At 51.8% G+C, this 24,183-nt stretch overlaps 1 protein-coding gene across 1 annotated transcript; it reads left to right on the forward strand.

The window, feature by feature from the left end:
* The first annotated feature begins 11,432 nt into the window (after positions 1-11,432).
* On the forward strand, positions 11,433-18,870 carry KRT8 (keratin 8). Its single transcript, XM_052640763.1, has 9 exons — positions 11,433-11,816; positions 14,259-14,467; positions 15,101-15,161; positions 15,612-15,707; positions 16,291-16,455; positions 16,728-16,853; positions 17,621-17,841; positions 17,960-18,018; positions 18,501-18,870. The coding sequence occupies exons 1-9, from the start codon at positions 11,472-11,474 to the stop codon at positions 18,671-18,673; spliced, it is 1,455 nt and encodes a 484-aa protein (XP_052496723.1). The 5' UTR covers positions 11,433-11,471; the 3' UTR covers positions 18,674-18,870.
* Positions 18,871-24,183: the final 5,313 nt, after the last annotated feature.

Genomic DNA, 24,183 nt, shown 5'->3' on the forward strand with positions numbered 1-24,183 from the left:
TCGTGTCTGACTCTGTGCAACCCGATAGACGGGGGCCCACTGTCTCTGGGATTCTCCAGGCAAGAATACTGGAGTGGGTTGCCATTTCCTTCTCCAATGCATGAAAGTGAAAAGTGAAAATGAAGTCGCTCAGTTGTGTCCGACTCTTAGCGACCCCATGGATTGCAGCCTACCAGGCTCCTCCATCCATGGGATTTTCCAGGCAAGAGTACTGGAGTGGGGTGCCATTGCCTTCTCTGACCATTAGTGGGAACCCAGCAAATGAAAGCTGACATCATTATCACCATCATTTATTTCCCACATCACCACCTTCATCATCATGAAGGATGGCAGGGAAAAGAGCCCTGGGTTGGGAGCTGGGGAAGCAGAGTGGGTGTCACAGGCAGAGCTCAGTTTGCATGGCTGGCTTCCCTGGAATTGGATTTGCAAGCTTCTGTTTTGCATTGCAGCAGAGTTTTGCATGTTATCCCTTTATTACAATCCCAGAGACTCCTTCTTATACTCGCAATCACCACCTCTCTCCAGTTACCCTCAACCCTTCTGAACGATCGCTCTCTGCCTTGTGAACGCCTCCCATGGGCTGAGTGGACACTGCAGAGGACACAGAGATGCATGAGGCATGGTCCCATCCTTCAAGGACTTCATTTTCACCAGGCAAATGAGTCAAAGTTGGTGTGAACACAAGTTCCATGGGCCGCTGGTCCTGAAGATGGTGAAGGAATGGGGAGGCTGCACATGGGGGAGAGGTGATGAGAGTCGAGCTAACATTGATTGAAAATCTACAACTGTCAACTTACCTGATCCTGATCGTCAGACCAGTCCTTAGGTAGTTCCATTTTCAGCTGCGGAAAAGGAACCTCAGAGGGATTAAGTAGTGTGCCCAGCTTCACACAGTTGGGAAGTGGTTACAAAATTCTTCTGATCGCATTCAGTATCCTTTGGCCTTCAGTCACACTGGCTGCAGTAGGACATGCATCAGCAGGCTTGGTCAGGCCCACAAGTGAGGAGTCCACTGCGCTCAGTCCAGTCTTCTTCAGAGCCATGTGGACTTGAGCACTTACCCATCCTTGCCTGGATGGATAAACTTACAAACTCTTCACAAGTTTCCATGAGGAGAAGTTCACAGTGCACATAGTAGGTCTCAGAACGTGTGTCTGGGGCCCTGCCAACCCATCTATTGAACTTCTGCCACCACTTCCCAGGTGACAATGCAGGCTGCACTTGTCCAAAGCTTGAGCTTTGGGGGAGTCTTTTCTCACAGCCAGCAGAAGTCTCTCTCTGGGGGCTCCTTCCTGCTGGTGCTGGTCATATCCCAGGGGCCATACAGATGAACTGGAGATGGAAATGGCAATCCACTCCAGTATTCTTGCCTGGAGAATCCCATGGGCAGAGGAGCCTGGCAGGCTACAGTCCATGGGGTCACAAGAGTCGGACACGACTTAGCGACTAAACCGCAATCGCCACCACACAGATGAATGCCCCTTCTTCCTCTGGCAGTCTGTGCCTCTTCTCCAGGGAGCATACTCTCAGTGCCAGCTACCTAAGAGGTCTGCAGAATGTGGTTTGCATTCATCTCCTTATCCCAGACATCTCTTTGCATTGGCTCCCATTTGTCCAGGTCCCTTGTCAGAGTCAGACAAGAGCCACACCCTGTTCTCCAAGCATGGCATGATGGGAGGGGAGAGAACAGGTTCTCCCAGATTTGGATCTCCTGTTGAGGACCACAGAGGATTTCATGGTGGCCTCATCACCCTGTTGCTGTTGCTGGTGTGAAGGTGTGTGGGTGCGTGCATGTGATGAACAAAGGTAAGGTGATGGGTGTAAACTGTGTGTATTCAGGGGGAGAGCCTACACATTCCCTCTGCGGCATCCTCTCTGGATGGATGCCCTGCCAGACAGAGGTTGGCGCAGGGATGGGAACCAGACATAGATACTAGTGGATGCTGTCCTGTCTGCAAGAAGCTGTGCCCTGACTCTAAGGTCCAGCAGCTCGTGGTGAGTGTGAGCTGCAGTCTGCTAGAGCACAAGGTGCTAGGGTCAGAAGGGAGCTACTGGAAGTGCCTCTGAGTCACCTTCTCGCTTCGCTTCATGTTGGACTCGGCCAGGCAATCAACTGCCATATCCTGTTGGTTCTTTCTTCTTACCATCCTCTCACCACCCTGCTCCTGGCACCCCACAAGCCTTCTCACTTGTGCTGCAGTTCACAAGTGAGAAGGCTAGTCTAGTGTCCTGCCAGTTTTAGCCCCTACCGTCTAATCTACACATTGTAGCCCCCTGAATCTTCCTAAAGCACTGCTTTAACCGTGTCTTCCTCCCGGCCCACATCTTCCCTGGCCCCTGTCACCTATAGGATAAACTGTCTGGCCTTCATACCCCTCAATCCCATCCCCTCCTCCCCACCTCGCCTTGCTCTTTCATAGGAAACCTGTTCTTATCCAATAACTCACTGCATTTCATAGATTTCTTTTCTAAACTCACTTCCAACAAGCCCAAACCCATTTTGTTTTTCTTTTTTTAAACTCATTTAAAACAGCTCTTCTCTTCCTTTGAATTCCTATATCCTATGTCTGAATCACTCATTTATCTGAGATCAATGTTTCCTTGATAAGTAGAAAAGGTAGACTTTGACCAGGCAGGATTTATATTTATACAACGGCTGGGTGCACCAATATCTTTATACCCCTACAGCCTCTATATTTCCACATCTCCTTTGTGTACATTGGGATTACAGTGAGTAGCGAACATCTGTTGTTTTTACCTGCCCAGCATCTCTTCTTCTTCTTTTGGTGAATTACCTTCTTCTGCCCTTCTTCTATAGAGTTTGGGAAGGGCTGACCACCTTGTCCTCTGCCTGGCCCACAGTCTGGTATCCCAGTCTCCCCGCTACTGTGATTGGTTCCAGGAGGAGCACGTGACCTCAGTCAATCCAACGGGAGTCAGCTTCGGAACTTCAGCCATACAGACTGGGAAAGTGGCTCTCCGTTGGCTGCCATCCTTGCTGCAGCGTGGACATGGTCAGCTGAGAAGGAAGCCCACACAGAAGGAAACAGTCGAGGGAAGGAGAGAAAATCCGATGCCATGATCAAGTCCCTCATCTGGCTATACCAAAGCCAAATATACATCTCGAACCTCCCAATTATGTAAGCAAATAAATGCTCTTTCATGCTTAAGCCCATTTGACTTGGGTCTCAGTCACTTGCAGTCAGGAGTCCTTAGCAATAATGAATACCTGGGTGTCTTGGTTTGGATGACTTAGCTGTGTGTGTACAGGGACTTGTGTGATGTGCAATGAAGGGTGGCATGCACGTGGCTGTGATGGGTGGGAGAGGTGGCACTATTCACGCTTGGACGATGAGTGTGTGTCTAAGCGGGGAGTGTAAGGGGCTGACTAGCTGTTAGGATCAGAGGTGATGTATGCACACAGGGTGGGCATGTGAGTGGCTGTTTGTCCTTGACTCCTGTGTGTCCTGAGGGCAGGGGCTGAGTTTGAATTACATGTATCCAGGGAGAACTTAGCAGGTGTTCAGAAAATACCTGCTTATCATCATTAGGCTCTACCCTCTGGAGAAAATCCCCATTGTTTTCAGATCGAAGCCAAATTCCTTGGACTCCTTGAGTGATATATAGAATCATAAAACTTGTGTTAATGTTGACGGCTGACTATCCCCACCCCTAATAACAGGAGAGGAAACAGATCCATATAGGAGTCATTTGTCGAGGCATAGCCAGATGTCACCAGGTGGAGTCTTTACTTCCTTCTTCTCCAGGAGGTGGGAACAGAGGTGGGCAGGGCTGGCCTTGGGCACTTTTGAGGAGACCCCCCCCACCCCCAGTCCTGCTTCTCCATGATCTGTGGTTAAGTTTATGGTAGGTGATTAACCTCACACTGGATGTTTATGGTAGAATTTCTGGGAATTTATTGCCAGCTCCCATGAATCTTGATCTCTGAGCCCTTTCTCCAAGGTGGGCTGGGCCATAGCTGCTTGCATCTCATTTCTTTCTGTTCCTCCCTCAGCTCCTCACTTCACCAGAACAGAATGGTCTCCCCAAGCCAGAGCTTCCCTGCCAGGGAGTCTGGTCACACCAGGTGTGCCAAGAGTGAGCTATACCTGTGTGATGCACTGGGCCCACCAGCTCTCTGAGCATCAGAGGGAGGCTCTGCGTGGCCAGAGCACACCTATTCCCAAGCATTTACCCCAGCTTACCATGCACAAATGATTACTTCCTGTGGGCCATGACTCTTGACTGCGGAGACGGTTTGGAATGGCCTAAGAAGTGGCTGTTTCCCAGGATGAAGCGGTGAGATCTGGAGACCGGGAGAGCTCTCAGAAGATCACGCCTTGCCCGTGACTTTTCACCACCCCACCTGCATTGTGCAACTTTCTCTTCTGAACCACATGTGGCAGGGTCACAGCTCCTGTGTATCAGGAGAGCAAGAAGGGGCCCTTCTTCTTAACCCAGGGCGGGACTGGGTGCCTGGGCTAGTGTATCAGAATGTGCCCTACCCTGGGACTCTGATGAGTGTGAAGTATCAAGGCAATCAAAGGCTCTTTTTTTCAAATTGAAGTATAGTTGATTCGTAGTGTTGTGTCAGTTTCAGTTATACAGCAAAGTGATTCAGTTATACGTGGACACATGTACATGCTTTTTCAGATTCTTTCCCAATATAGGAAAGATATTGAATATACTACAAGGTATTGAATACAGTTCCCGCTGCTATACAGAACATTCTTGTTGTTTAGCTATTTTATATACAGTAGTAGTATGTGTCTGTGATTTTGAAGTGTAGAGCTGGGGAAGACTTGAGAGTCCCTTGGACAGCAAGGAGATCAAATCAGTCAATCCTAAAGGAAACTCACCCTGAATATTCATTGGAAGGACTAATACTGAAGGTGACGCTCCAATACCTTGGCCACCTGATATGAACAGCTGACACATTGGAAAAGACCCTGACGCTGGGAAAGGTTGAGGAGAAAGGCAAGAGGAGAAGGGTGTGATGGATGATGAAATGGTTAGATGGCATCACTGACTCAATGGCCCTGAATTTGAGCAAACTCGGGGAGGGAGCGGAGGACAGAGGAGCCTGGCGTGCTGCAGTCCATGGGATCGCAGAGTGGGACACGGCTTAGTGACTGGGCAACAACAGTGTGTATTTGTTGATCCCAAACTCCTAATTTATTCCTCTCCAAAGGTTCCTATTCAACCCCACTAGTTGTGGGCTTTCAAAGGGGTATCTGGGGGATGTTTTTCAGACCACAAAGGGCTCTTTTCAAGCAGATCCCTAGATTTCTCTGAGGCCGGGGGATGTGGGCTGAAAAATGAATACTCAGAAGTCCATCACAGCCTGAAACTTCAGGCAATGTTGCGGTAAGGGAGCTCACCTCAGCATCCTTCCCCACCAGACCTCCTGCCTCCCCAGAGGGCACTTGGACTCAGTGCTGACACTCGGTTCTTCTTCCCATCAAAGTACGCTGCTGTCCTCAGCCCCCCTCTCTCAGGCCCTGCCCCTGGGAGTGTCAGTTTGCTGATCTGAAGGTGGTCTCCAGGCTGCTAAACCATCAATATACCAAGTTAGAGACTAAGGACTCCTAATATTCACCTTTCAATAGAAACCTTCAGGCTATACCTTGCTTAATTCACAGGAGGCTCCTACCTGCACTGAACTGGTATGAAAGGAACCAAAAAGCTATTTCCCCACACTGTTTTGGAGCTTCCCCGGTGGCTCACTGGTAAAGAATCCACCTACAACGCAGGAGATTCAGGAGACTGGGATTTGATCCCTGAGTCAGGAAGATTCCCTGGAGGAGGGCATTGCAACTCCCTCCAGTATTCTTGCCTGGAAAATCCCATGGACAGAGGAGCCTGGCAGGCTATAGTCTGTGAGGTAGGAACACCACACTGTTTAGGGTATTGTCTGATAAGCAAATACCCTAAGTGGACGAGTGAATGAATGTGTGAATAAAAACAGGAGGGAATAAAGGCCTGGAGTCCCTTCCCCTAACTCCCCGCCTTGGTCTTCAGGTTCCTGGGCAGGAAATTCAAAACAAAGGACCAGTGGACAATAGCTCCATTGCCAAGCAACCCAGGCCACAGGTGGCTCAGATGGTACAGCATCTGCCTGCAATGCAGGAGACCCAGGGCTAGGAGTGAGGGTAGGTGTGGGGGCTGTAGCGGAGACCCAGGTCCTTGCAGTTCCTTTCCCCCTCCTGCACTCCTGTCTGGTTACCTGAATCACCCTTAGGAATGCTTTTTTCTTGCAGTGGAGGTATGTAGGCAGGTGGTCTGTGCAACTCCTTCCTTAGGGGCCCATCCTCCTGGGGAGCCAGTGACTCCGTCTCCCCCTTCCCATCACTCAGACCTCCTGCACGTTGTCCTCACCTCACCCCATCTGGGTCCTCTCTCAGTCTCTGTGTGTGTCCCTGGAGTGTCAGGCTCTGGGGACTGGTCACTATCTTCTTTCCTGAAGGGCAGGTATCTCATTCTTTCTGACCAGGGACCCTGAAGTGCTCTGGACTTGGGCTGTAGCCTATATCCTCTTGGGAGAGGAGAAGGGTGTGTTTCTGGAGGTCTTCTTGTGAGAGCAGAGCCAAGGCCAAGAGCTCAGCCCTGGCTGCTGCAAGGAAGCTTTTAAAGCGTGCAGGTGGGCTTCCCTGGTCGCTCAGTGGTAAAGAATCCACCTGCCAATGCAAGAGACACGGGTTCAAGCCCTGGTCGGGGAAGGTCCCACATGCCTCGGATCAACTGAGCCCGTGTGCCACAGCTGTTGAGGCTGCACTCTAGAAGCAGAGAGCTGCAGCTACTGAGCCCACAGGCCACAACTGCTGAAGCCCGCGGCTCCCAGAGGCTGTGTGCAGAAACCACTGCAACGAGAAGCCTGCACACCGCAACTGGAGAAGCCCCTGCTCGCCGTAACTTGAGAAAAGTCTGCAAAGCAATGAAGACCCAGTGCACTCAAAAATAAATTAGTAAAATCATTTAAAAATTAAAAGAGTTCTTGTATTAAAAAGAAATACAGGGGCAGCCTGGGCGATCTTGGTGTGCATGCTCCAGACAGAGAACCAGAATTAAGAGGAAGGACGACAGTGACTGAGCTACGGTTGGCTGTCTGTCCAGTAGACAGCTGCGTCCAGTTTGGCATCAGTGGAGACCAGGGTATAACAAAGGGAAAGCAGGCTGGAGACCTCATCACCTCCAGGCTGTAGGCTTGTCTCCTTTCTTTCATTAGGAGGCTTACCTTCCTACTTTTCTCCCCGTGCTTGTTCTAATAATTTCTGACTACATCTTCTGTCAAAATAAAAAGTTTGGTTTGGAGGACATTCGTGGTTGTCCAATCAAAGCATGTACGTTCTGTGACAGCAGAACATGGATCAAGGCTATCAGAGTGGGGAAGATCGGGAAGTTCTGGTCCAAACCACTACCTGAGTTAAGAACCCCACAGTGAACCCAGAGAACAGCTGGTTAGCACACCTTGTTCTCCAGACTTCTAGGGACAGGAGCTCATTGCCTCTCTGGTCAGTCTATTCCCATTCGGACTGGCTTGAATCATCAGAGCTGTGTTTATCACAATGACAAATACTCACCATTTACTGAGCACTGACTACGAACAATTTTGGCCTTGAGGCACAGGGCACAAAAATGAACAATCAGATCAACTTTATTATTCATGACGTGGCTTACTGATGGGTTCTCCCACCATCTGTGGCTTTCCACTTAAATTGTTGTTGCTGCCTCAGCACTAAACTCAGATATTTCCATGTCAACAGGAAGATTCAAATGCTCATCTTTTAAAGTGACTTCAGTTCTTTGGATACTCTGCTCCACCTACCTTCAGCATCTAAACAAAATCTTCCCTTCTGTCCCCTGGATCCTATGCTGGTCTACAAAGTCCCTAGTTTATATATGTGGCTGATTTATGCTTTTGTGGATTGCCTGTTTTTGTGACAGCTTTATTAAGCTATAATTCACATACCACACAATTCAACCATTTAAAATGTACAATTCAATGATTTTTACTATTTTCACAGGCTTGCACAATGATCACCATAATTGAATTTAGAACATTTTCTTAAGTCCTAAAAGAAACTCATATTTTCACCAGTCACTTCCACTCCCCCCAGCCCGGAGGCAGTTTGGCAACCATGGATCTGCTTTCTGTCTCTATAGATTTGCTGCTTCTGGACATTTCATACAAGTAGAATCATGTAATACGTGATCCTGTGTGACTAGCTTCCTTCACTCAGGATAACGTTTTTCAAGGTTCATCTGAATTGTAGCAGGCGTGGGTGATTCATTCATTTTTACTGAGAATGGTATGCCATTGTAGGGGGATGTCGCCTTTTGTCTCTCCGTTCATCAGCTGGTGGATGTTCGAGTTGTTCGCATTTTGGCTTCTGTGAATAGTGCTGCTTTGAGTGAGGTGTTTCTGTGTCACCAGTCCTGATCCCTGAGAAGAATGTGTTCAGACCATCTTTTCGGAGGATTGTGAGTGACGTATGATTAGAGCTACCTTGCTCACCCATCTCTGCCCTCAGCCTTGACCTGAGGCCTCCAGACCTCCTTGGTGCCAGCATGCGCCATCACCATCAGGGTGAAGGGGGTGAGCATCTCCTCCTTCCTTCTTCTGATTTCCAGGAAAGGCAGTTTGGAGCAGAATCTGGGTCTGGGTTGGGCAGTCACCAAAAACACTTTCCCTTTTGTTGGGTAGGAAGCACTGTGCAGACCTCAGTGGCCAGAGACAGCTTTGCAAGTCGTCCCTTCAGGCCACCTCGGTTCCATTTTCTGCTCCCTCATATCTTGGCCCTAGTCCTGAAAGTGAAGTGAAGTGAAAGTTGCTCAGGTATGTCCGACTCTTTATGACCCCATGGACTGTGTAGCCCACCAGGTTCCTCTGTCCATGGAAATCTCCAGTCAAGAAGACTGGATTGGGTTGCCATTCCCTTCTCCAGGAGATCTTCCTGACCCAGGGATTAAACCTAGGTCTTCCACATTGCAGGCGGATTCTTTACCGGCTGAGCCACCAGGGCTTCCCTCTATTGCTTCCAAACTGGAATCCCAGGCAGGGGCCACAGGAGTGGGCAGCTCTGGCCTCTTCTCTTGCACCCTAAGCTGGGTTTCAGGCAGGGGGGAGGGGTTGGCTGGGGCTCTGGGCAATAGGGAGCTGACAAGAAAGATGCAAGCACTTTCCACCCTGGATCGTTCTGGGCTGCCCCAGCAAAGAGGAACTTCTCCTGGGTGAGATCTGGGCCTTCTTACAGCCTGAAAACCACACGGTCCTTGTAGGCCGCTTGTCTTCATCTTAAACAAAAGACACTCCTGCAACCAGGGGACCAGGTGGCTTGGGCTGGGGGTGGGAGGGCTGAGATTTCAGGGGAGGGCTCTGGGCTGCAGTTCTGTGCTCAGGACTTCAGGTAAGGCCTCTCCCCTCTGAGTGTGCCCAGGTTCGCTGTGTGGACCACAGCGTGGGGGAGGAGAAGCAGGGATCTGCCCTCCCTAGGCTGCCATACCTGTCTGACCAGCCCCTCCCTCTCTCCTTCCGCCTTCTCTGGGCCAGGTTTGGCACCGGGCCCATACCTCTCCTTTTGGTCTCAGGAAAGCGAAGTCTCTTAGCTCTGCTAGGTGTGGGTGTTTGTTGGGGAGGGGGGAGCTTGCATTCAAATCACTCCTTGGAAAACTAAGCATTGTTTAAAGGGGCTGAGAGAGGGCCTGGTACAAACAGGTACTGCCTGGTTCTGTGTGGCAGGAGGCCAGGCCTGGGGAGAGTGGGAAGAGAAAAGAGGGGAGAGAAGAAAGGGATGTGGTCATTGTGTCCCCTCTGAGAGACTCTGGGTTTGTCTTTCCAGAAGGGACTTCAAAGTTCGTTCCTGTGTGTGTGTGTGCGTGGCCTGGAATGTGTGATCTGAGGGGAGCTTATCTGCATGTCTGTCTTTGGGGACTTGTCTGACTCCCAGGGAGAGGGTTTCTGGGTCTCGCTGTCCCTCTGTAAGGGCCTCTGCGCCTGTGCTCTGGTGCTGAAGGACGGAGAGTCACCCACTCACCTGCCCTGGGGACAGGCATGGCAGCAGTCACCTCGGTTGGGGCTTGGGGGCTATGGGCCGCCGGTCCCTCTCCTCCAGGGAATCTGTTGGTTTCTAGTGAACAGCCACCCACTCCTCTCCATTTCATGCCCTGCAGGATCTATCAGAGAATCCAGCCCCAGCCATTAGGTAATTGCTACTGGAATCTCTGCCTTGGGGACCCAAAACTTGTGCTTTCCACCCACAGCCTGCCTCACCCTGCCCCACCCAGGCCCTGGGTGCCTTATTCAGCTCCCCATTCTCCAGCCTTCTGCAGGTGCATGCGGTGCCCCAACCTGCTCTCCTGACTCATTTTCTTAATGGGTTTGAGGAGACAGGTGCAGGGACTCTTTTCTTTCTCCTATGGCCAGCGGGGGACGGGGGGTGGCTGGGGAAGAGAAAGAGAAACTGCTGGTTGACTCACCATCGGGGCTCCCCACTCCACCCCCACCTCACAGTCCTGCCTCTTTCCTGTGATTCACCCACTGGGGGCTATGGAATGACTCCTGCAAACAGTGGTGAGCAATGAGATGATCCCCCGATGCAGCCACCTTCTCTCCTGACCTCCCCCAGCCTGCCCTTTAGCTCTTGTTCATCCTTTGCTGTGCCTTTCAGGCCCAAGAATCCTGCGATCTTGGGAGGAGAGAAAGACGCCACGGCGTTGTGTCCTGGAAAAGCACTGTGTTGGATCTCACTTTAACTTTCACATACAGCCCCATAGCTAAGATAGTGAATGTTCATTCATTCATTCATTCGTTCCATGAATATTTTCCCAGTGCCTCCTGGCACTGCACCAGGGGCTGAGGGCACAGCAGTAACTGAGTAAAGACCAGGCATATGGTTGACCTCAGGTTCAATGATTTGGGACCCGTGTCCAGCCTGGGCAGACCTTCGTAATCACACGAAGTGGAGGAACGAACACAGGGTGGTGTCTTTGGAGTATCGGCTGCTCAGAGGAGACTCAAATGCCAGGGGTCCCTTGCTGGCCGTGTTCCCCAGTGTGTGCATTTATTTCCCACGGGAGGGAAGGAGATAAGACCCAGGATTTGGGGCTGCAGTGGCTGGGCATCCCTGGGCAAGCTGTGTTACAGGGAGCTTGTAGAGGCTGGCAGAGTCCTTGCACTTTCACATTAACAGAACTGCCTTTTCCTGGGTTCCAGGGTGGTGCAGGCGTGGGCTCCGGGGTGGGAGCAGCTCTCTGCTGCCCCCACCTGAGTCCGGCCTGTAGGTGGCAGGTGTCAGGTTAGGCCCTGCCCCCTCAGGGCCTAGCCACTCAGCTACAAGGCCAATCCCCTCCTCCTGGGCTGGGCTCTGTCTTATAAAAGGCCATCGGGGAGCTGTACCCCACCGAGAATCAGCTTCTCGACTCCTCGACTCTTACTCAGCTTCGGCCTCCTCGCCTCCTCTCCGGCCTCCACCATGTCCATCAGGGTGACCCAGAAGTCCTACAAGGTGTCCACCTCTGCCCCCAGGTCCTTCAGCAGCCGCTCCTACACCAGCGGGCCCGGCTCCCGCATCAGCTCCTCGGCCTTTTCCCGAGTAGGCAGCGGCAGCAGCTTTCGGGGTGGCCTGGGCACCAGCATGAGTATGGCTGGAAGCTACGGCGGGGCCCCAGGTTTGGGGGGCATCACAGCTGTCACCGTGAACCAGAGCCTGCTGAGCCCCCTCAAGCTGGAGGTGGACCCCAACATCCAGGCCGTCCGCACCCAGGAGAAGGAGCAGATCAAGACCCTCAACAACAAATTTGCCTCCTTCATCGACAAGGTGAGGGCTCCCCTCTGCGTGGCTGGCAGTGCCTGGGGCTGGACCAGGATCCCAGCCCTTTCTCTTGGTCACCCCACCCTCCATGGGCACATCTCCAGCCCCCTCACTAGTGTCCTGCTGGGCCCCACCCACTCTGGGAACATTCTGCCTTCCAACCAGTGACTTGGCCCCTCTGCGCACTTGGGTTTGGGCAGGGGAAGGGATAGGGAGGGATCTTGGAGGCTTCTGACTGTAAATCTTGGGGGCCCCTGACTCACTCGCCCATCTCACCCCAAGTCTATAAAGCTCTTAGCCTCGAAGTGTTCCAGGTGTTTAGCTGTCGGGTGGGAGGGGAGTTCCTCCCTCAGGGTCATCCTTCTCTTTATCCTGGCCCCAAGGGCCTTTCCAGTAGTGCTCCTGTGCTTAAAAGAAAATTTTGTTTTTTTTAAAATAGGAATTTGATAGGATTCTAGGAGAAGGAAGCAGCAGTCCTGATTCAAGCAGGCAAATATTGATCCAGGCCTTTGGCGTCCCAGGGATCTGAGAGTGGGGGGCATCAAGATGAGTCATAACTTGGCCAGGGCCCCGGGAGCTGACCTTGTGGGCGGGGCCGGGCGGGGCAGAGACCCGCCCCCACGGAGGGGTGAGGGGCAGAGGCTTCGTGCTGGAGACCCGCTCCTAGTCTCCCGGGGAGCACTGGGCACCTGGGGGGGGTGGGGAGCACTGGGCACCTGGGGTTTCGGGGGTGGGGGTGGGGGTGTGTGTCAGGGTGGAGTGGGGTAGGGGTGGGGTGGGGTGGGGTGGGGTGGGGTGGGACGCCAGGGACTGGCTTCAGGAAAGCCCATGCAGGATTCAAAGTCTGCGGGCGTGGGACACCCTACCCGCGTTTCACGTCCTTTTAAATCCCAGGATTTATGGTTTCAGATAAGGCGCCTATCCGCCAACGCCCCTCTTCCCCCGCCTCGGCCCTTGTCCCCTCACTCTTCGCTCCTCGGCTCCGCCCCAATAACCTGGCTCCACTTTCTCAGGGAAGGCGCCAGGCCAGGTTTTGCAGCCTGGGGTTGGGAGGGGGTTGCTGTTCCCTTAAGGCCCCGGGGCCCCCAGCGCTGGAGGACGAGTTCCTCTCTGCTGACTGGCTCCTGGGAGGCATTGTGGGAGCGGAAGGAGGGAAATCCTGGGGCAGATTGGCGTCTTTAAGAATTGGAGTCCCCTGGGAAACGGGACCTCCCCTGTTTTGGGGGAAGGCTTGGTGGTTCCTTGGTCTTAAGGACCCTTGACTTGACTTCTTGATTGCCTTTTGCTAGCTCTGGGGTCTTCCCAGTGAGTAGTTAAGCAGAGGCTGAAGGTCCCCAGTGCTCTACCGTTTCCTTTGGTGGACTAACTTGCTAAATCTGATTTTCTCATCTACAAAATAGGCTCTCTAATCTCCTAAATCCAAGAGGTTTTGCCTATTCAGACATATAATGTATGTAAGAGCTTAGCAGTGCTTGGCCTACATTAAGCACTCTAATAAGGGTAAATGTTATAATCACTTATTTTTTATAATTTTGGGACAGAATGAGCTGGGGAAGAAAGGGATTTACAGAGTTGGATTTGCTGGATCTGAACCAAACCCTTAAGACAAACTTCTTTTCCAAGTCCTCCTAATTTAAAAGAAGTTCCAACTTTGGGTCATTTAAAAAAAAAAAAGCATTCTTCCTTTTGGGACCAGTTTATTATTCTTTCTTTAAAAAAATTACTCTTCCAACATGGTTTAATTTCATCCTAAAATCTGGATTCCTCGAACCCAAGGAACCTAGGACCTTTGTGTTTTGGACAAGAAAACAGGATTGTGGATTCAGGGTGGAGTAGGGTGGGGTTGGATGTTGGAGAACTCAAAGAGAGGGCTGTCGGGAGGAGGGTCTTCAGTTTGCAGACAGAATTACCTAGTTTCTTGCTGTTAGAGATGGGGTTCGGATAGGGCTTACCTGAGATCTTCTAGGCCATTGCAGGGTTGAGGAGACCTGGGCTCAGAGAGGGGAAGCAACTCAAGATCAGTAGCAGCATTAGGCTAAAACCTAGGTCTTCTGGCCAGTGCTTTCTAGATTGTAGGGCTGAAATTTCCCTGTAATCTATGAGTCTCTCAAAGCCACTCCAAGTAATAATCATGATTGTTTGATATGAACCATCTATATTTCTTTCAATCATGAAAAGTGTTAATCAAAACTTGGCTACTTTTACTGACGTGTAATATACAATCTCAGTCAATAATACCTATTTTTTTCCTGAAAGTATAACCAACATAATTCCTAGATATCTACTTCCAACCATGTACCCCCTTGTCTCCCCGCAGCCCAACACTAATGCAGTTCTGGAGACCCAACTGCTTGGGGAGTAGATTAAGGGAAAACACAATGCTTGCTTTGTGCCAGACTTTGCACCCTGGCCTGATGTGACTGTGGACTTTTCTGCCCCATCATACAGGTGCGGCACCTGGAGCAGCAGAACAAGGTTCTGGAGACCAAATGGAACCTCCTGCAGCAGCAGAAGACTGCCCGGAGCAACATAGACAACATGTTTGAGAGCTACATCAACAGCCTCCGTCGGCAGCTGGAAACTCTGGCCCAGGATAAGCTGAAGCTGGAAGTGGAGCTTGGCAACATGCAGGGGCTGGTGGAGGACTTCAAGACCAAGTGAGCCTCCGTCCTCCCCAGCTGGAATCATCTCCCCTTGCCAGGCCCCTTGGGACCAGAGGTTTCAGACCCCAAGGCCCTCTGCTTTTTGGGCAGTGCAGTCCTATATAATTAGGGTGACCCCAGGACAGTCTAGGTGTATGTCCATTGTTAATAGCACTTCCCCTCCTCCTTCAATTGCAGAACTGTCTTGATTTGGACAACAAATTATCTTCTAGAGTTTACATAGTAAATCTAGGATGGGAGCAGAAGTAGCCAACAGGCCTCTGTTGTATATTAACAGCCCTGGCCCTTATTTCTTTCTTATCCCTGATTTCTGGCACATTCCAGAAAGTTCTGTCAAAGGTCTCCTGTCAGTCACTGTTGCTAAACCTCCTCATATGCCTGATCCAATATATCTTCATGGATTTGGGGAGACACTTCCTGCTCTAGGCTTCCTCACTGACTGGGGATGGCGTTGGGTAAGGCTGGGGAGACAGTAGCTGGTTGGGGCAGAATGACCAGACCAACTATCTCATATCTTTTTACATTTCCATTAACTGAATTTTCTAGATATTCTTGCCCCCCTCAAAAGATCCATGGCAACCTCACCTTTCCCTTTCATCCTCTCATTCTATGTCTCTTCCTTATCAGGTATGAGGATGAAATCCAAAAGCGCACAGACATGGAGAATGAATTTGTCATCATCAAAAAGGTGAGGGAGCACCCCTACCCCCACCAGACACAGAAGGCTGGTGCTTAGAGACTCAGGCTAGACTCAGGCTTTCTGTTCTTAAATGTTTCTAAGTCATGGGACAACATTTGGGTGCCTCCTAGTTACTGAACATGGAAGGACAGAGTTAGGTGCATGTGGACAGAACTATGGGTGTTGGGACATGGCTAAGAAAACGGAGCAGTGGAACTGGAGGTCCAGCTATAGAAGGCTTCCAGGACGAGGGGGAGGGGGAGAGGAGGCGGGAGGAGGCGGAATGTGCAGGAAGCTGAGGTAAAGGGGCTGGGAATGCAGGTGTGGTGGGGCAGAGACCGCACTGGATCACTGAGGTGGGAAGGCGATTAGAAGGTTCCAAGTATAGGCCACTGGGTGTCCCCGGCTTGGAATCAGGAGTGAGCACTCAGCTCTGGCTCCCCTTGCCCCACCCCACAGGATGTGGATGAAGCTTACATGAACAAGGTAGAGCTGGAGTCCCGCCTGGAAGGGCTGACTGATGAGATCAACTTCTACAGGCAACTGTATGAAGAGGTACGTTCTTAGTTGCCGGAGACTGGAGTTCCCTGGCCCCGCCAGAGGCTCCTTCCAGCCCCGCCAGTGCACCAACAGACAAGGGCCCAACCCGGAATAATTGCGACTGCCAATAGTAACCTGGCATGGATGTCCTTTATGTTCTGTCTCCCTGAATGAGCAAGGGTTTATTACCCCATTTCACAGATGAGAAAACAGGCTCGGAGAACTGAGAGAGACTGTCCAAGGTCATCATACATACTGCAGAGTGGTGACCTGGCTACCTCAGACCGGCTCTGTCCCTAGGGTTTAGATAGATCCTTTGGGCCGTGTGGGAGCCCTCTGGGGGCTCCATACTGGTAGCTGAGAGCGTGGAAGGGCTCTGGCCCTCTGGTCTCTCACCCAAAGCCGGATTTCCTTTTATCCTGGCCTCATTTCATCTTTGCTTCTCTCTAAGTTCCAGGTCTTCGACCCATCTTCCTTCTTTAGGAACTTTGCCTTCTCTCCTGCCCTAACTGTCTTGTCCTCTGTGGAAGGCCCTTCTCCAGAAGGGGACTCCTTGTGTGCAGGGCCAGGGCCTCACCACCTCCCCTTCCTGCCACAGGAGATCCGTGAGATGCAGTCTCAGATTTCTGACACGTCCGTGGTCCTGTCCATGGACAACAACCGCAACCTGGACCTAGACGGCATCATCGCTGAGGTCAAGGCCCAGTATGAGGAGATCACCAACCGCAGCCGGGCGGAGGCCGAGACCATGTACCAAATCAAGGTAAAGGGCAGGGGCTCAACCTGGTGCTCCCCTTTTGGGTAGTTCTGGGTGCTAGTCCTTCCTTGAGGGAGAAGCGAAATTTCAAACTCTGCCTGCTGGGAGCGGGGCTGCCGAGTCGTGCCGGGGGACAGGAATGGGATGTTCCAGGCCCAGAGGTACAGAGCCGGGTGGGCGTGAGAGGACCTGGGCTCTGGTGACTTGGCTGAGGGTACTCTTTCCTTGGAGGGACCAGGAGTCCCCTCTCAACCTCACTCCTCGTCTCACCTCTGCAGTATGAGGAGCTGCAGACACTGGCTGGGAAGCACGGGGATGACCTTCGTCGCACGAAGACGGAGATTTCTGAGATGAACCGGAACATCAGCCGTCTCCAGGCTGAGATCGAGGGTCTCAAAGGCCAGGTATGGGCTGGGCTGGAGGTGGAAGAGGGTCTTGGGACACCTCTGGGGTGGAGGAAATAGTACAGAAAGGAGTGAGGTGTCTGGGGGTTGGGGAAATGATCCTGGGAGTTGGAGGGGTAGCTACAGTACAGACTGTTCTGGGAGGCTGAGGGGTCAGAACAGGGGTCACGGGGCTGGGCAGATAGGTTGGTGGTCCAGCATGGGTTCCCCAAGCTTGCTTTATCTGTCTTATAAATCAGGGTGCTTATATATCAGATGCCTTAAGGGGGTTTAGAAAGCAGAGATCTAGTCCTGTTGGGAGTGGGGATAATACTGTACAGCATCCCAGGTGAGACGTGTGAGCAGGAAGGATCTGGAAGTTGCTCATATTCCCCCATTTCACTTCCTGAAGCTCACCCACCTGTAACATTTTGTTCCTTTTTTTTTAAAAAAAATTATTTATTTGGCTGCTTTGAGTCTTAGTTATGGCACATGCACTCTTTGTGTTTCGTGGGCTCCAGAGCACACCGGCTCAGTAGCTGACATGTGGGATCTTAGTTCCCCGATCAGGGATCGATCCCCTGCCTTGCAAGGCAGATTTTTAACCACTGGACCATGAGGAAAGTCGCCTCTAACGTTTTCTTGGAATAAGGCAGGTGGAGTTGGTTAGTCTAGGTCGTGGAGAGGGGGTCCCCAAAGGAGGGGAAAGGGAGAGCGGGTGCAGGCGGAGAAGGAGAGGAGGCAACCAGACTCTGCTTTACCTGCTTGCCTGTCCCCTCCCCCCACAGAGGGCTTCCCTGGAGGCTGCCATCGCTGACGCTGAGCAGCGTGGTGAGATGGCTGTCAAGGATGCTCAGGCCAAGCTGGCTGAGCTCGAGGCCGCTCTGAGGAACGCCAAGCAGGACATGGCACGGCAGCTGCGCGAGTACCAGGAGCTCATGAATGTCAAGCTGGCCCTGGACGTGGAAATTGCCACCTACAGGAAGCTGCTGGAGGGCGAGGAGAGCCGGTAGGTGTGGGGGTTCCCTGACCACCCTTGGTGCACCATCCCTGGAGTGCAGGATATGGGACCTGGGTCCTCAGGGCCAAAGGTTGGTCCTGACATTCCATGTGTCCTCTGGGTACAGGCTGGAGTCTGGGATGCAGAACATGAGTATCCACACCAAGACCACCAGTGGCTACGCAGGTGAGTGTCCACGTCTTGGGGGCTAGGGCTGGAGGGCAGCCTCTACGGGTCCTTCTGGTGCAGCTGAGGAAGCTGGGGCCCAGCTACTGTCCTGTGCAAGGTCACAAGCCTGCGTGCTTTTGTGCTCCGTCACTCAGTTGTGTCCGAGTCTTTGTGACCCTACAGTCTGTAGCCCACCAGGCTGCTCTGTCCATGGGGTTCTCCAGGCAAGAATACTGGAGTGGGTTGCTGTGCCCTCCAACAGGGGATTTTCCTGACCCAGGACTCGAAACCAAGTCTCTAACATCTCCCCAAGGTCACATAGCTAATAGCAAAGCCCTGTCCCACCCTGCTCCTGGTTTTCACCCAGTCATCTTGGAGAAGTAAACCAGGGCAGTTCCCCCTTCTTGGGGACCACTTCTGGGGTGTCAGGGAGACAGGGGGAACAGCACCTGATGCGAGCATAGCCTCCCATACTCACGTGGCTGTCTCTTCCTGACCAGGTGGACTGACTTCGGTCTACGGGACCCCTGGCTTCAACTACAGCCTGAGCCTGGCCTCTGGTGGGGGCCCCGGCTCCTTCAGCCGCACCAGTTCCAAGGCTGTGGTTGTGAAGAAGATTGAGACCCGCGATGGGAAGCTGGTGTCTGAGTCCTCTGATGTCCTGTCCAAGTGAAAGGCTCTTGCGGTCCCTCCCAGCCTTCCCCCGCTCACTGGCTCCTGCAGATGGGGCTGTGCAGGGGAGCATCTGCATGGGAGACCTGAGGTTTCGCCCCTGTCCTCCACCCACACCTGGGGGGAGTCGACTGCCTGGGGTTGCCCCTTTTGCCCATGACCCCACCTAAAAGCCAATGTAAGCGTCTTTTTCAGAATAAATCCAATTTGAGTTATCTTTTTTTTCAGAATAAAGCTTCAGTTGGCTCTGCCAACCCGCTATGCTGTGTGCAGCCCTTGTTTGTGAGGTGGGAGAGAGGTTGTCAGGAGGCCTCTCTTGGGGATCAGAAGCTGGGGTGGAGGACCACGTGGAGGAGAGTCTGGCCTCCTCCACGCTGTTCCCAGAGAGACTATTTTTGCTGAAAAACTCATTGATGCCTTGGTCTCAAATGCCCCACTTGACTTTTATCTGTGCAGCAAACCCTGTTGGGGAGCAGAGCAGATTTTGGGTGGAAATATCAGGAGGGTTTCCTTTCTGTAGGCCTCACAAGTGATTGGCATCAGGATCAGGCCCAGAGAGACCAAGTAGGCCAAGTTAGGCCAATGGCCTAACTAAAAATCAGGTATTCGAACCCCACACCATCCAGTTCTCAGGCCTGTACTCCTCAGCCAGGCACATGGCGTTTTCTTGGTGGCCAGAGATGCCTTTGTACCATCTTCATTCCTTAGCACCTGGGGACAAGGAATCCCTAGGGACACAAGAAATTCCTGCAGAGTCCATTCTCAGCAGCTGGGTGTGTCACACCCACAGTTTCTAGAAGCCAAGATGGTGTAGGGACTTGGCATGCACTGATGCCCCCTTCCCTGCTCCACTCAGTCACAACCACCCTCCCCGCCCTCCGCCCATGGTTCCTCCGTGCTCTTTCCCACCCAGTTACATGCAGTGTTTGTGTGATATACAGCGGAGTGTGTAAAGGGCGTGTGTGTTCTGTTTGCACGTGGAGGGTGTGTTGTGTGTATATGGGTGTGGATGGGTTCTGTGGAGTGTGTATAGGGGATTTGCTTATCTCATAGGAACACGGTCTCCAAGGTTCAGGGCAGGAGCAGGGCTGGTGAAGCAGGGCGTCTCTGGTAGTTGGCTCCGCAACCACTACCACCGCTCCTGGAGTTCTGGGCAGATTCGCTGGCTCCTCAGTGCTGGACTAAGTGAGTCCTCACTTAGCATGGCTGAGATGGGGGGCATTTTCAGATTTTCCCAAACACCAGGGGAGAACGAACAGGTGGGGGCTGTCTCACTATCAACCTGCTGCCCACCTCCATGGAGCTGCTTCCAGACCCAGCTGAGACACTCCGCCTCCTCCGCCCCCGCCACCCAGCCCGGGACCAGGGCCAGAGCTCCGTCCTCTGTCACACGAGAGGACTTCACTCTTTGATGACAAAACTGAACAGCATTATTATCCAGAGCAGTGACTCTTAACTACTGTGGCAGCAGCTCTCAGTACGAAATTCATTTTTATCAAGACCTGCAGACGTTTATATCTATATAAATGAAGGAAAAATTTCATAAGACAGTATCAGCCATCTGCCCCCTGTTCACATGTGACTGGCCGTCTTACTGGGAGCCCAGAAGATGGTGTTGGAACCCAAACAGGCGCAGCAAGCACCCAGTGAGAGAGATCTCCCCCCCACTGAGCCCCCAAGTCAGTATTTCCAACTGTGCCCCACAGGTGGAAGCCAACCACCTGTCTTATCAGGCCTTGGCCCTGGGGCGGTGGGCACGTGGTGGTGGTGGGGGTGGGTGGGCAGCCGTCAAAGGTCCCATCAAAGCTCTCCTGGAGTTTCCACCCTCCTTCCACTTCCCCTGCTGTTTGGCTATAGAAGAAATCTCCAGGGAGAATTCCCTTTCTCTCTCCCACTCCTCCTTCCTTTCCTGGTTATTGTATATCTAAGACACCACCTTCTCTGGCTTTCTGTATTTAATCCCGTAAAAGAGCCGGGTCCTCCAGTTCCCGTTAGCTGAGACACTGCTGAAGGATGGATGCTCACATTTCCTTCATACCTGCCTGGTGGTAGATCTTGTGCTTCATCGCATTTCAAGCCTCCGAGGATCCAGGGAGGCAGGTATTAGAAACCCCCGCTTCTTTCAGGAGCTGTTTTCCCAGCTCCAACCCCATGGTTCTGGTGGCCTGCCCCTAACAGCACCTCTTCTCTGGGGCCAGAAAGGTGGAGGGAGCCAGGCTTGGCCAATCACAGGCCCCTTTGTGAGGTTAACAGTAAATGCAATAAAATGCAGACAGTGTTCAATGGGTTTCTTTTGACATTCACACTGTAATGGAGAACATTGCCTGTGTCACAGAAGATTCCCCTGGGCCCCTTGCGAGGGGGCAGCTTTTCTTTTTTTTTTTTTTTTCAGCTTTTCTTTTAATTGAAGTATAGTTGACTGACAATGTTGTGTTCGTTTCTGGTATACAGGAAAGTGATTCAGTTTATCTACATACTCACATATATACACATATATATTCTTTTCTAGATTCTTTTCCATTATAGGTTATTGTTATCGGTCAATCGCTAAGTTGTGTCTGACTCTTTGCGACCTCATGGACTGTAGCCCACCAGGGTCCTCTGTCCATGGGGATTCTCCAGGCAAGAATACTGGAGTGGGTTGGCATTTCCTTCTTCACGGTATCTTCCCAGACCAGGGATTGAACCCGTATTTCCTGCTTTGGCGGGTGGATTCTTTATCACTGAGCTTCCCAGGTGGTAAAGAAGCTGCCTATCAGTGTACGAGACTTAAGAGAGGAGGGTTGAATCCCTGGGAAGACCCCCCTGGAGGAGGAAATGGCAACCCACTCCAATATTCTTGCCTGGAGAATCCCAGGGACAGAGGAGCCTGGCGGGCTACAGTCCGTATGGGGTTGCTAAGAGTTGGACAGGACTGAAGCAACTTGGCACATGTGTAGCATACAGTGGGAAACTGTTGTTTATCTATTTTATATAGAGTTGTGTGTATTTGTTAATCCCAAACTCCTAATTTATTCCTTCCTCCGCCCTCCCTCCTTCCCATTCGGTAATCATTACGTTTATTTTCCATGTCTGCAGAGTACACTTAAAAAAACGCAAATCAAAACAAAATGCAAATCAGATTCAGATACTCTCCTACTTAACCCCCAGAATGTTGACCCCCAGGATAAAACCCCGAGTCCCTGCTGCCTTGGCCCACAGCCTGGGCCAGCTCAGCCTCCATCCCCCCTTAGCACCTCCCCAGGCACACCTCCCCCATCACCCCCTTGTACCAACTCCCTTCCCCCCGCCGTCCCCCTCCCCCCAGGGTTCTGCAGCTCTGCAGCATTCACATCACATTCCTTCCACCCTGGGCCACTGCACATGCTGTTCTCTGCTTGGAGTGGGATGGCTTTTCTCAGTGTAGGAGCTTCCTAGGCAGGTAGAACCTTCCTGGACCAGGGATCGAACTTGTGTCTCCTGCATTGGCCGATGGAGTCTTTACCACTCAACCGCCAGGAAAGCCATATTTTCAGCCATTTTAACCTTTTGTAAAACTCTTCCCTTTTGGGAGAAAAAAATCCATTTGCTCAGGCCTAGTCCATGAGCAGCTTATGTATTGATTTTTAAAAGTGTCTCTCTGCCAAGCGGACTTAGCCCCATGTGAGCAATAGCCAGTCCTCTGTAATGGTTTGGTTAGGAGTGGAAAAACCAGAGTTAGGCCTGCTGCTGCTGCTGCTGCTGCTGCTGCTGCTGCTAAGTCGCTTCAATTGTGTCCAACTCTGTGCGACCCCATAGACGGCAGCCCACCAGGCTCCGCCGTCCCTGGGATTCTCCAGGCAAGAACACTGGAGTGGGTTGCCATTTCCTTCTCCAATGCATGAAAGTGAAAAGTGAAAGTGAAGTCACTGAGTCGTGTCCAACTCTCAGCCACCCCATAGACTGCAGCCTACCAGGCTCCTCCGTCCATGGGATTTTCCAGGCAAGAGTACTGGAGTGGGGTGCCAGAGTCAGGCCTGGGTTGGCCTAAATGTGCCTAGCAGTGTGCCTGGTACCTGGAGGGTGGGGAGGCGGATGGCAGAGGTGAATGCGAAAGAACTAAGTTAGATCTTAGTCTATTTCCAGCTTACTTGGGAAAACACAATACATATCTCAGAGTATCTTCTCAGTGTGTTCAGTCATGCAAACATTTATTGGTGATCTGGGGTGAGCCAGACACTGGAAAAAGGTCCAAATGCTTGGCACATGGCAAGGTGAGGTGCTGCTATGCATGGTGGTCTCAGCAGTGATTTAGTGCCCTTCCCTGCTGGTGGCTCCCAAATCCCTGTTCCTCCTCTTTTCCTCAGTAGATAGAACTCTGCTTTTTAGCTGGACACATGGCTACCAGGGAAAAGAGACTAATTTTTTGCTTGCTTTGCAGTTAGTTGTGGCCATGTGAGAAAGGGATAGAAGTGGCAGTGGAGGGTGCAAGTTCTGGGAAGTGTTCTTAGAGGCAGAGAGCATGAGCTGTTTCAGCTCTGTTTTCTCCTGGCAGGAATGCATACATAGTGGCTGCAATTCAGGGGCCATATAGGACCATGAGGTGATCTGGGGAATGGAAGCCACCCTTGGCAGAGCAGAAGAGGGATGGGAGCTGGGTCCATGGCACCACGAAATGTCATTCCTGCATTGGACAGAATATTTCCATGTGTCTGGAAAACTGAAAGAGAAACAAGCTTCTGTCTGAAGTGAACACTGTTATTTTTTTTTTTTTTCTGTTACTCCCAGCTAAGCTAATTCTAATACAGTAAGCATATCTGCCTGTCTCAGGTGGGTAGCTGCTAGAGGAGTCCCAAGGATGAACACAGAGCACACTGCAATAAGCAAACTGGCTTCTAGCCCTGGCCTGCTTCCTGTCCTTGACTTGCTCTGGGATGTTTGGGAAAGCCTTCACCTCTCTGGGCCTCAGTTTCCTGTTCTTGAACAAAGAGGGCTGGACTCCAGGGTTGCTATGATATCTTCTAGCTCTGCCATCTTGTCTTCTGGACATCTTGGTGAGTCATGGAGACCTGGAATGCTGAACTGAGAAATTTGTACTTGATCTCAGAAGCACGAATATCACTAAAGATTTTTTTTTTTTTGGTGGAGAGCAAGGAAGTGAATTGATGGAGGCAGTGCTTTAGGAAGATGAACCTGGCAGTTCCCCACAGGGACACGTGACTAAGTGGGACTGGGCACTGGGTGAGGATCAGAAGACCTGGGTGGACACCCTGGCTCTGCCGATCACTGTGTCTATGACCTTGGGCATAGTGCTTCCTCTCTCCGAACCTCAGCTTGCAGTCAGTTTCATGGACAATCAACACCGCCCAGAGTGGCTGTGAGGCTGGAACTGGTCAGCCATGTGAAAGTGTCCTGTGGACGGTAAATGGAGACGCTTGCTCTTTCCCCATCCCACTCAGGACGAATGCTCTCTGTCCCCCTTCTGTATCTCCCCCACCCCATACACCATACTACTCCCCATAGGACCAGAGAGACTCAAGAAGCAGCCTGGGG

Source organism: Budorcas taxicolor, chromosome 5, assembly GCF_023091745.1.
Source record: "Budorcas taxicolor isolate Tak-1 chromosome 5, Takin1.1, whole genome shotgun sequence".
NCBI classification, from domain to species: Eukaryota; Metazoa; Chordata; class Mammalia; order Artiodactyla; family Bovidae; genus Budorcas; species Budorcas taxicolor.

Coding starts and splice junctions, on each gene's coding strand:
- KRT8 (XM_052640763.1), top strand. CDS start 11,472: ATGTCCATCAGGGTGACCCAGAAGTCCTACAAGGTGTCCACCTCTGCC. Junction 14,468..15,100: donor GTGGAGGACTTCAAGACCAA/GTGAGCCTCCGT, acceptor CTTCCTTATCAG/GTATGAGGATGAAATCCAAA. Junction 18,019..18,500: donor GACCACCAGTGGCTACGCAG/GTGAGTGTCCAC, acceptor CTTCCTGACCAG/GTGGACTGACTTCGGTCTAC.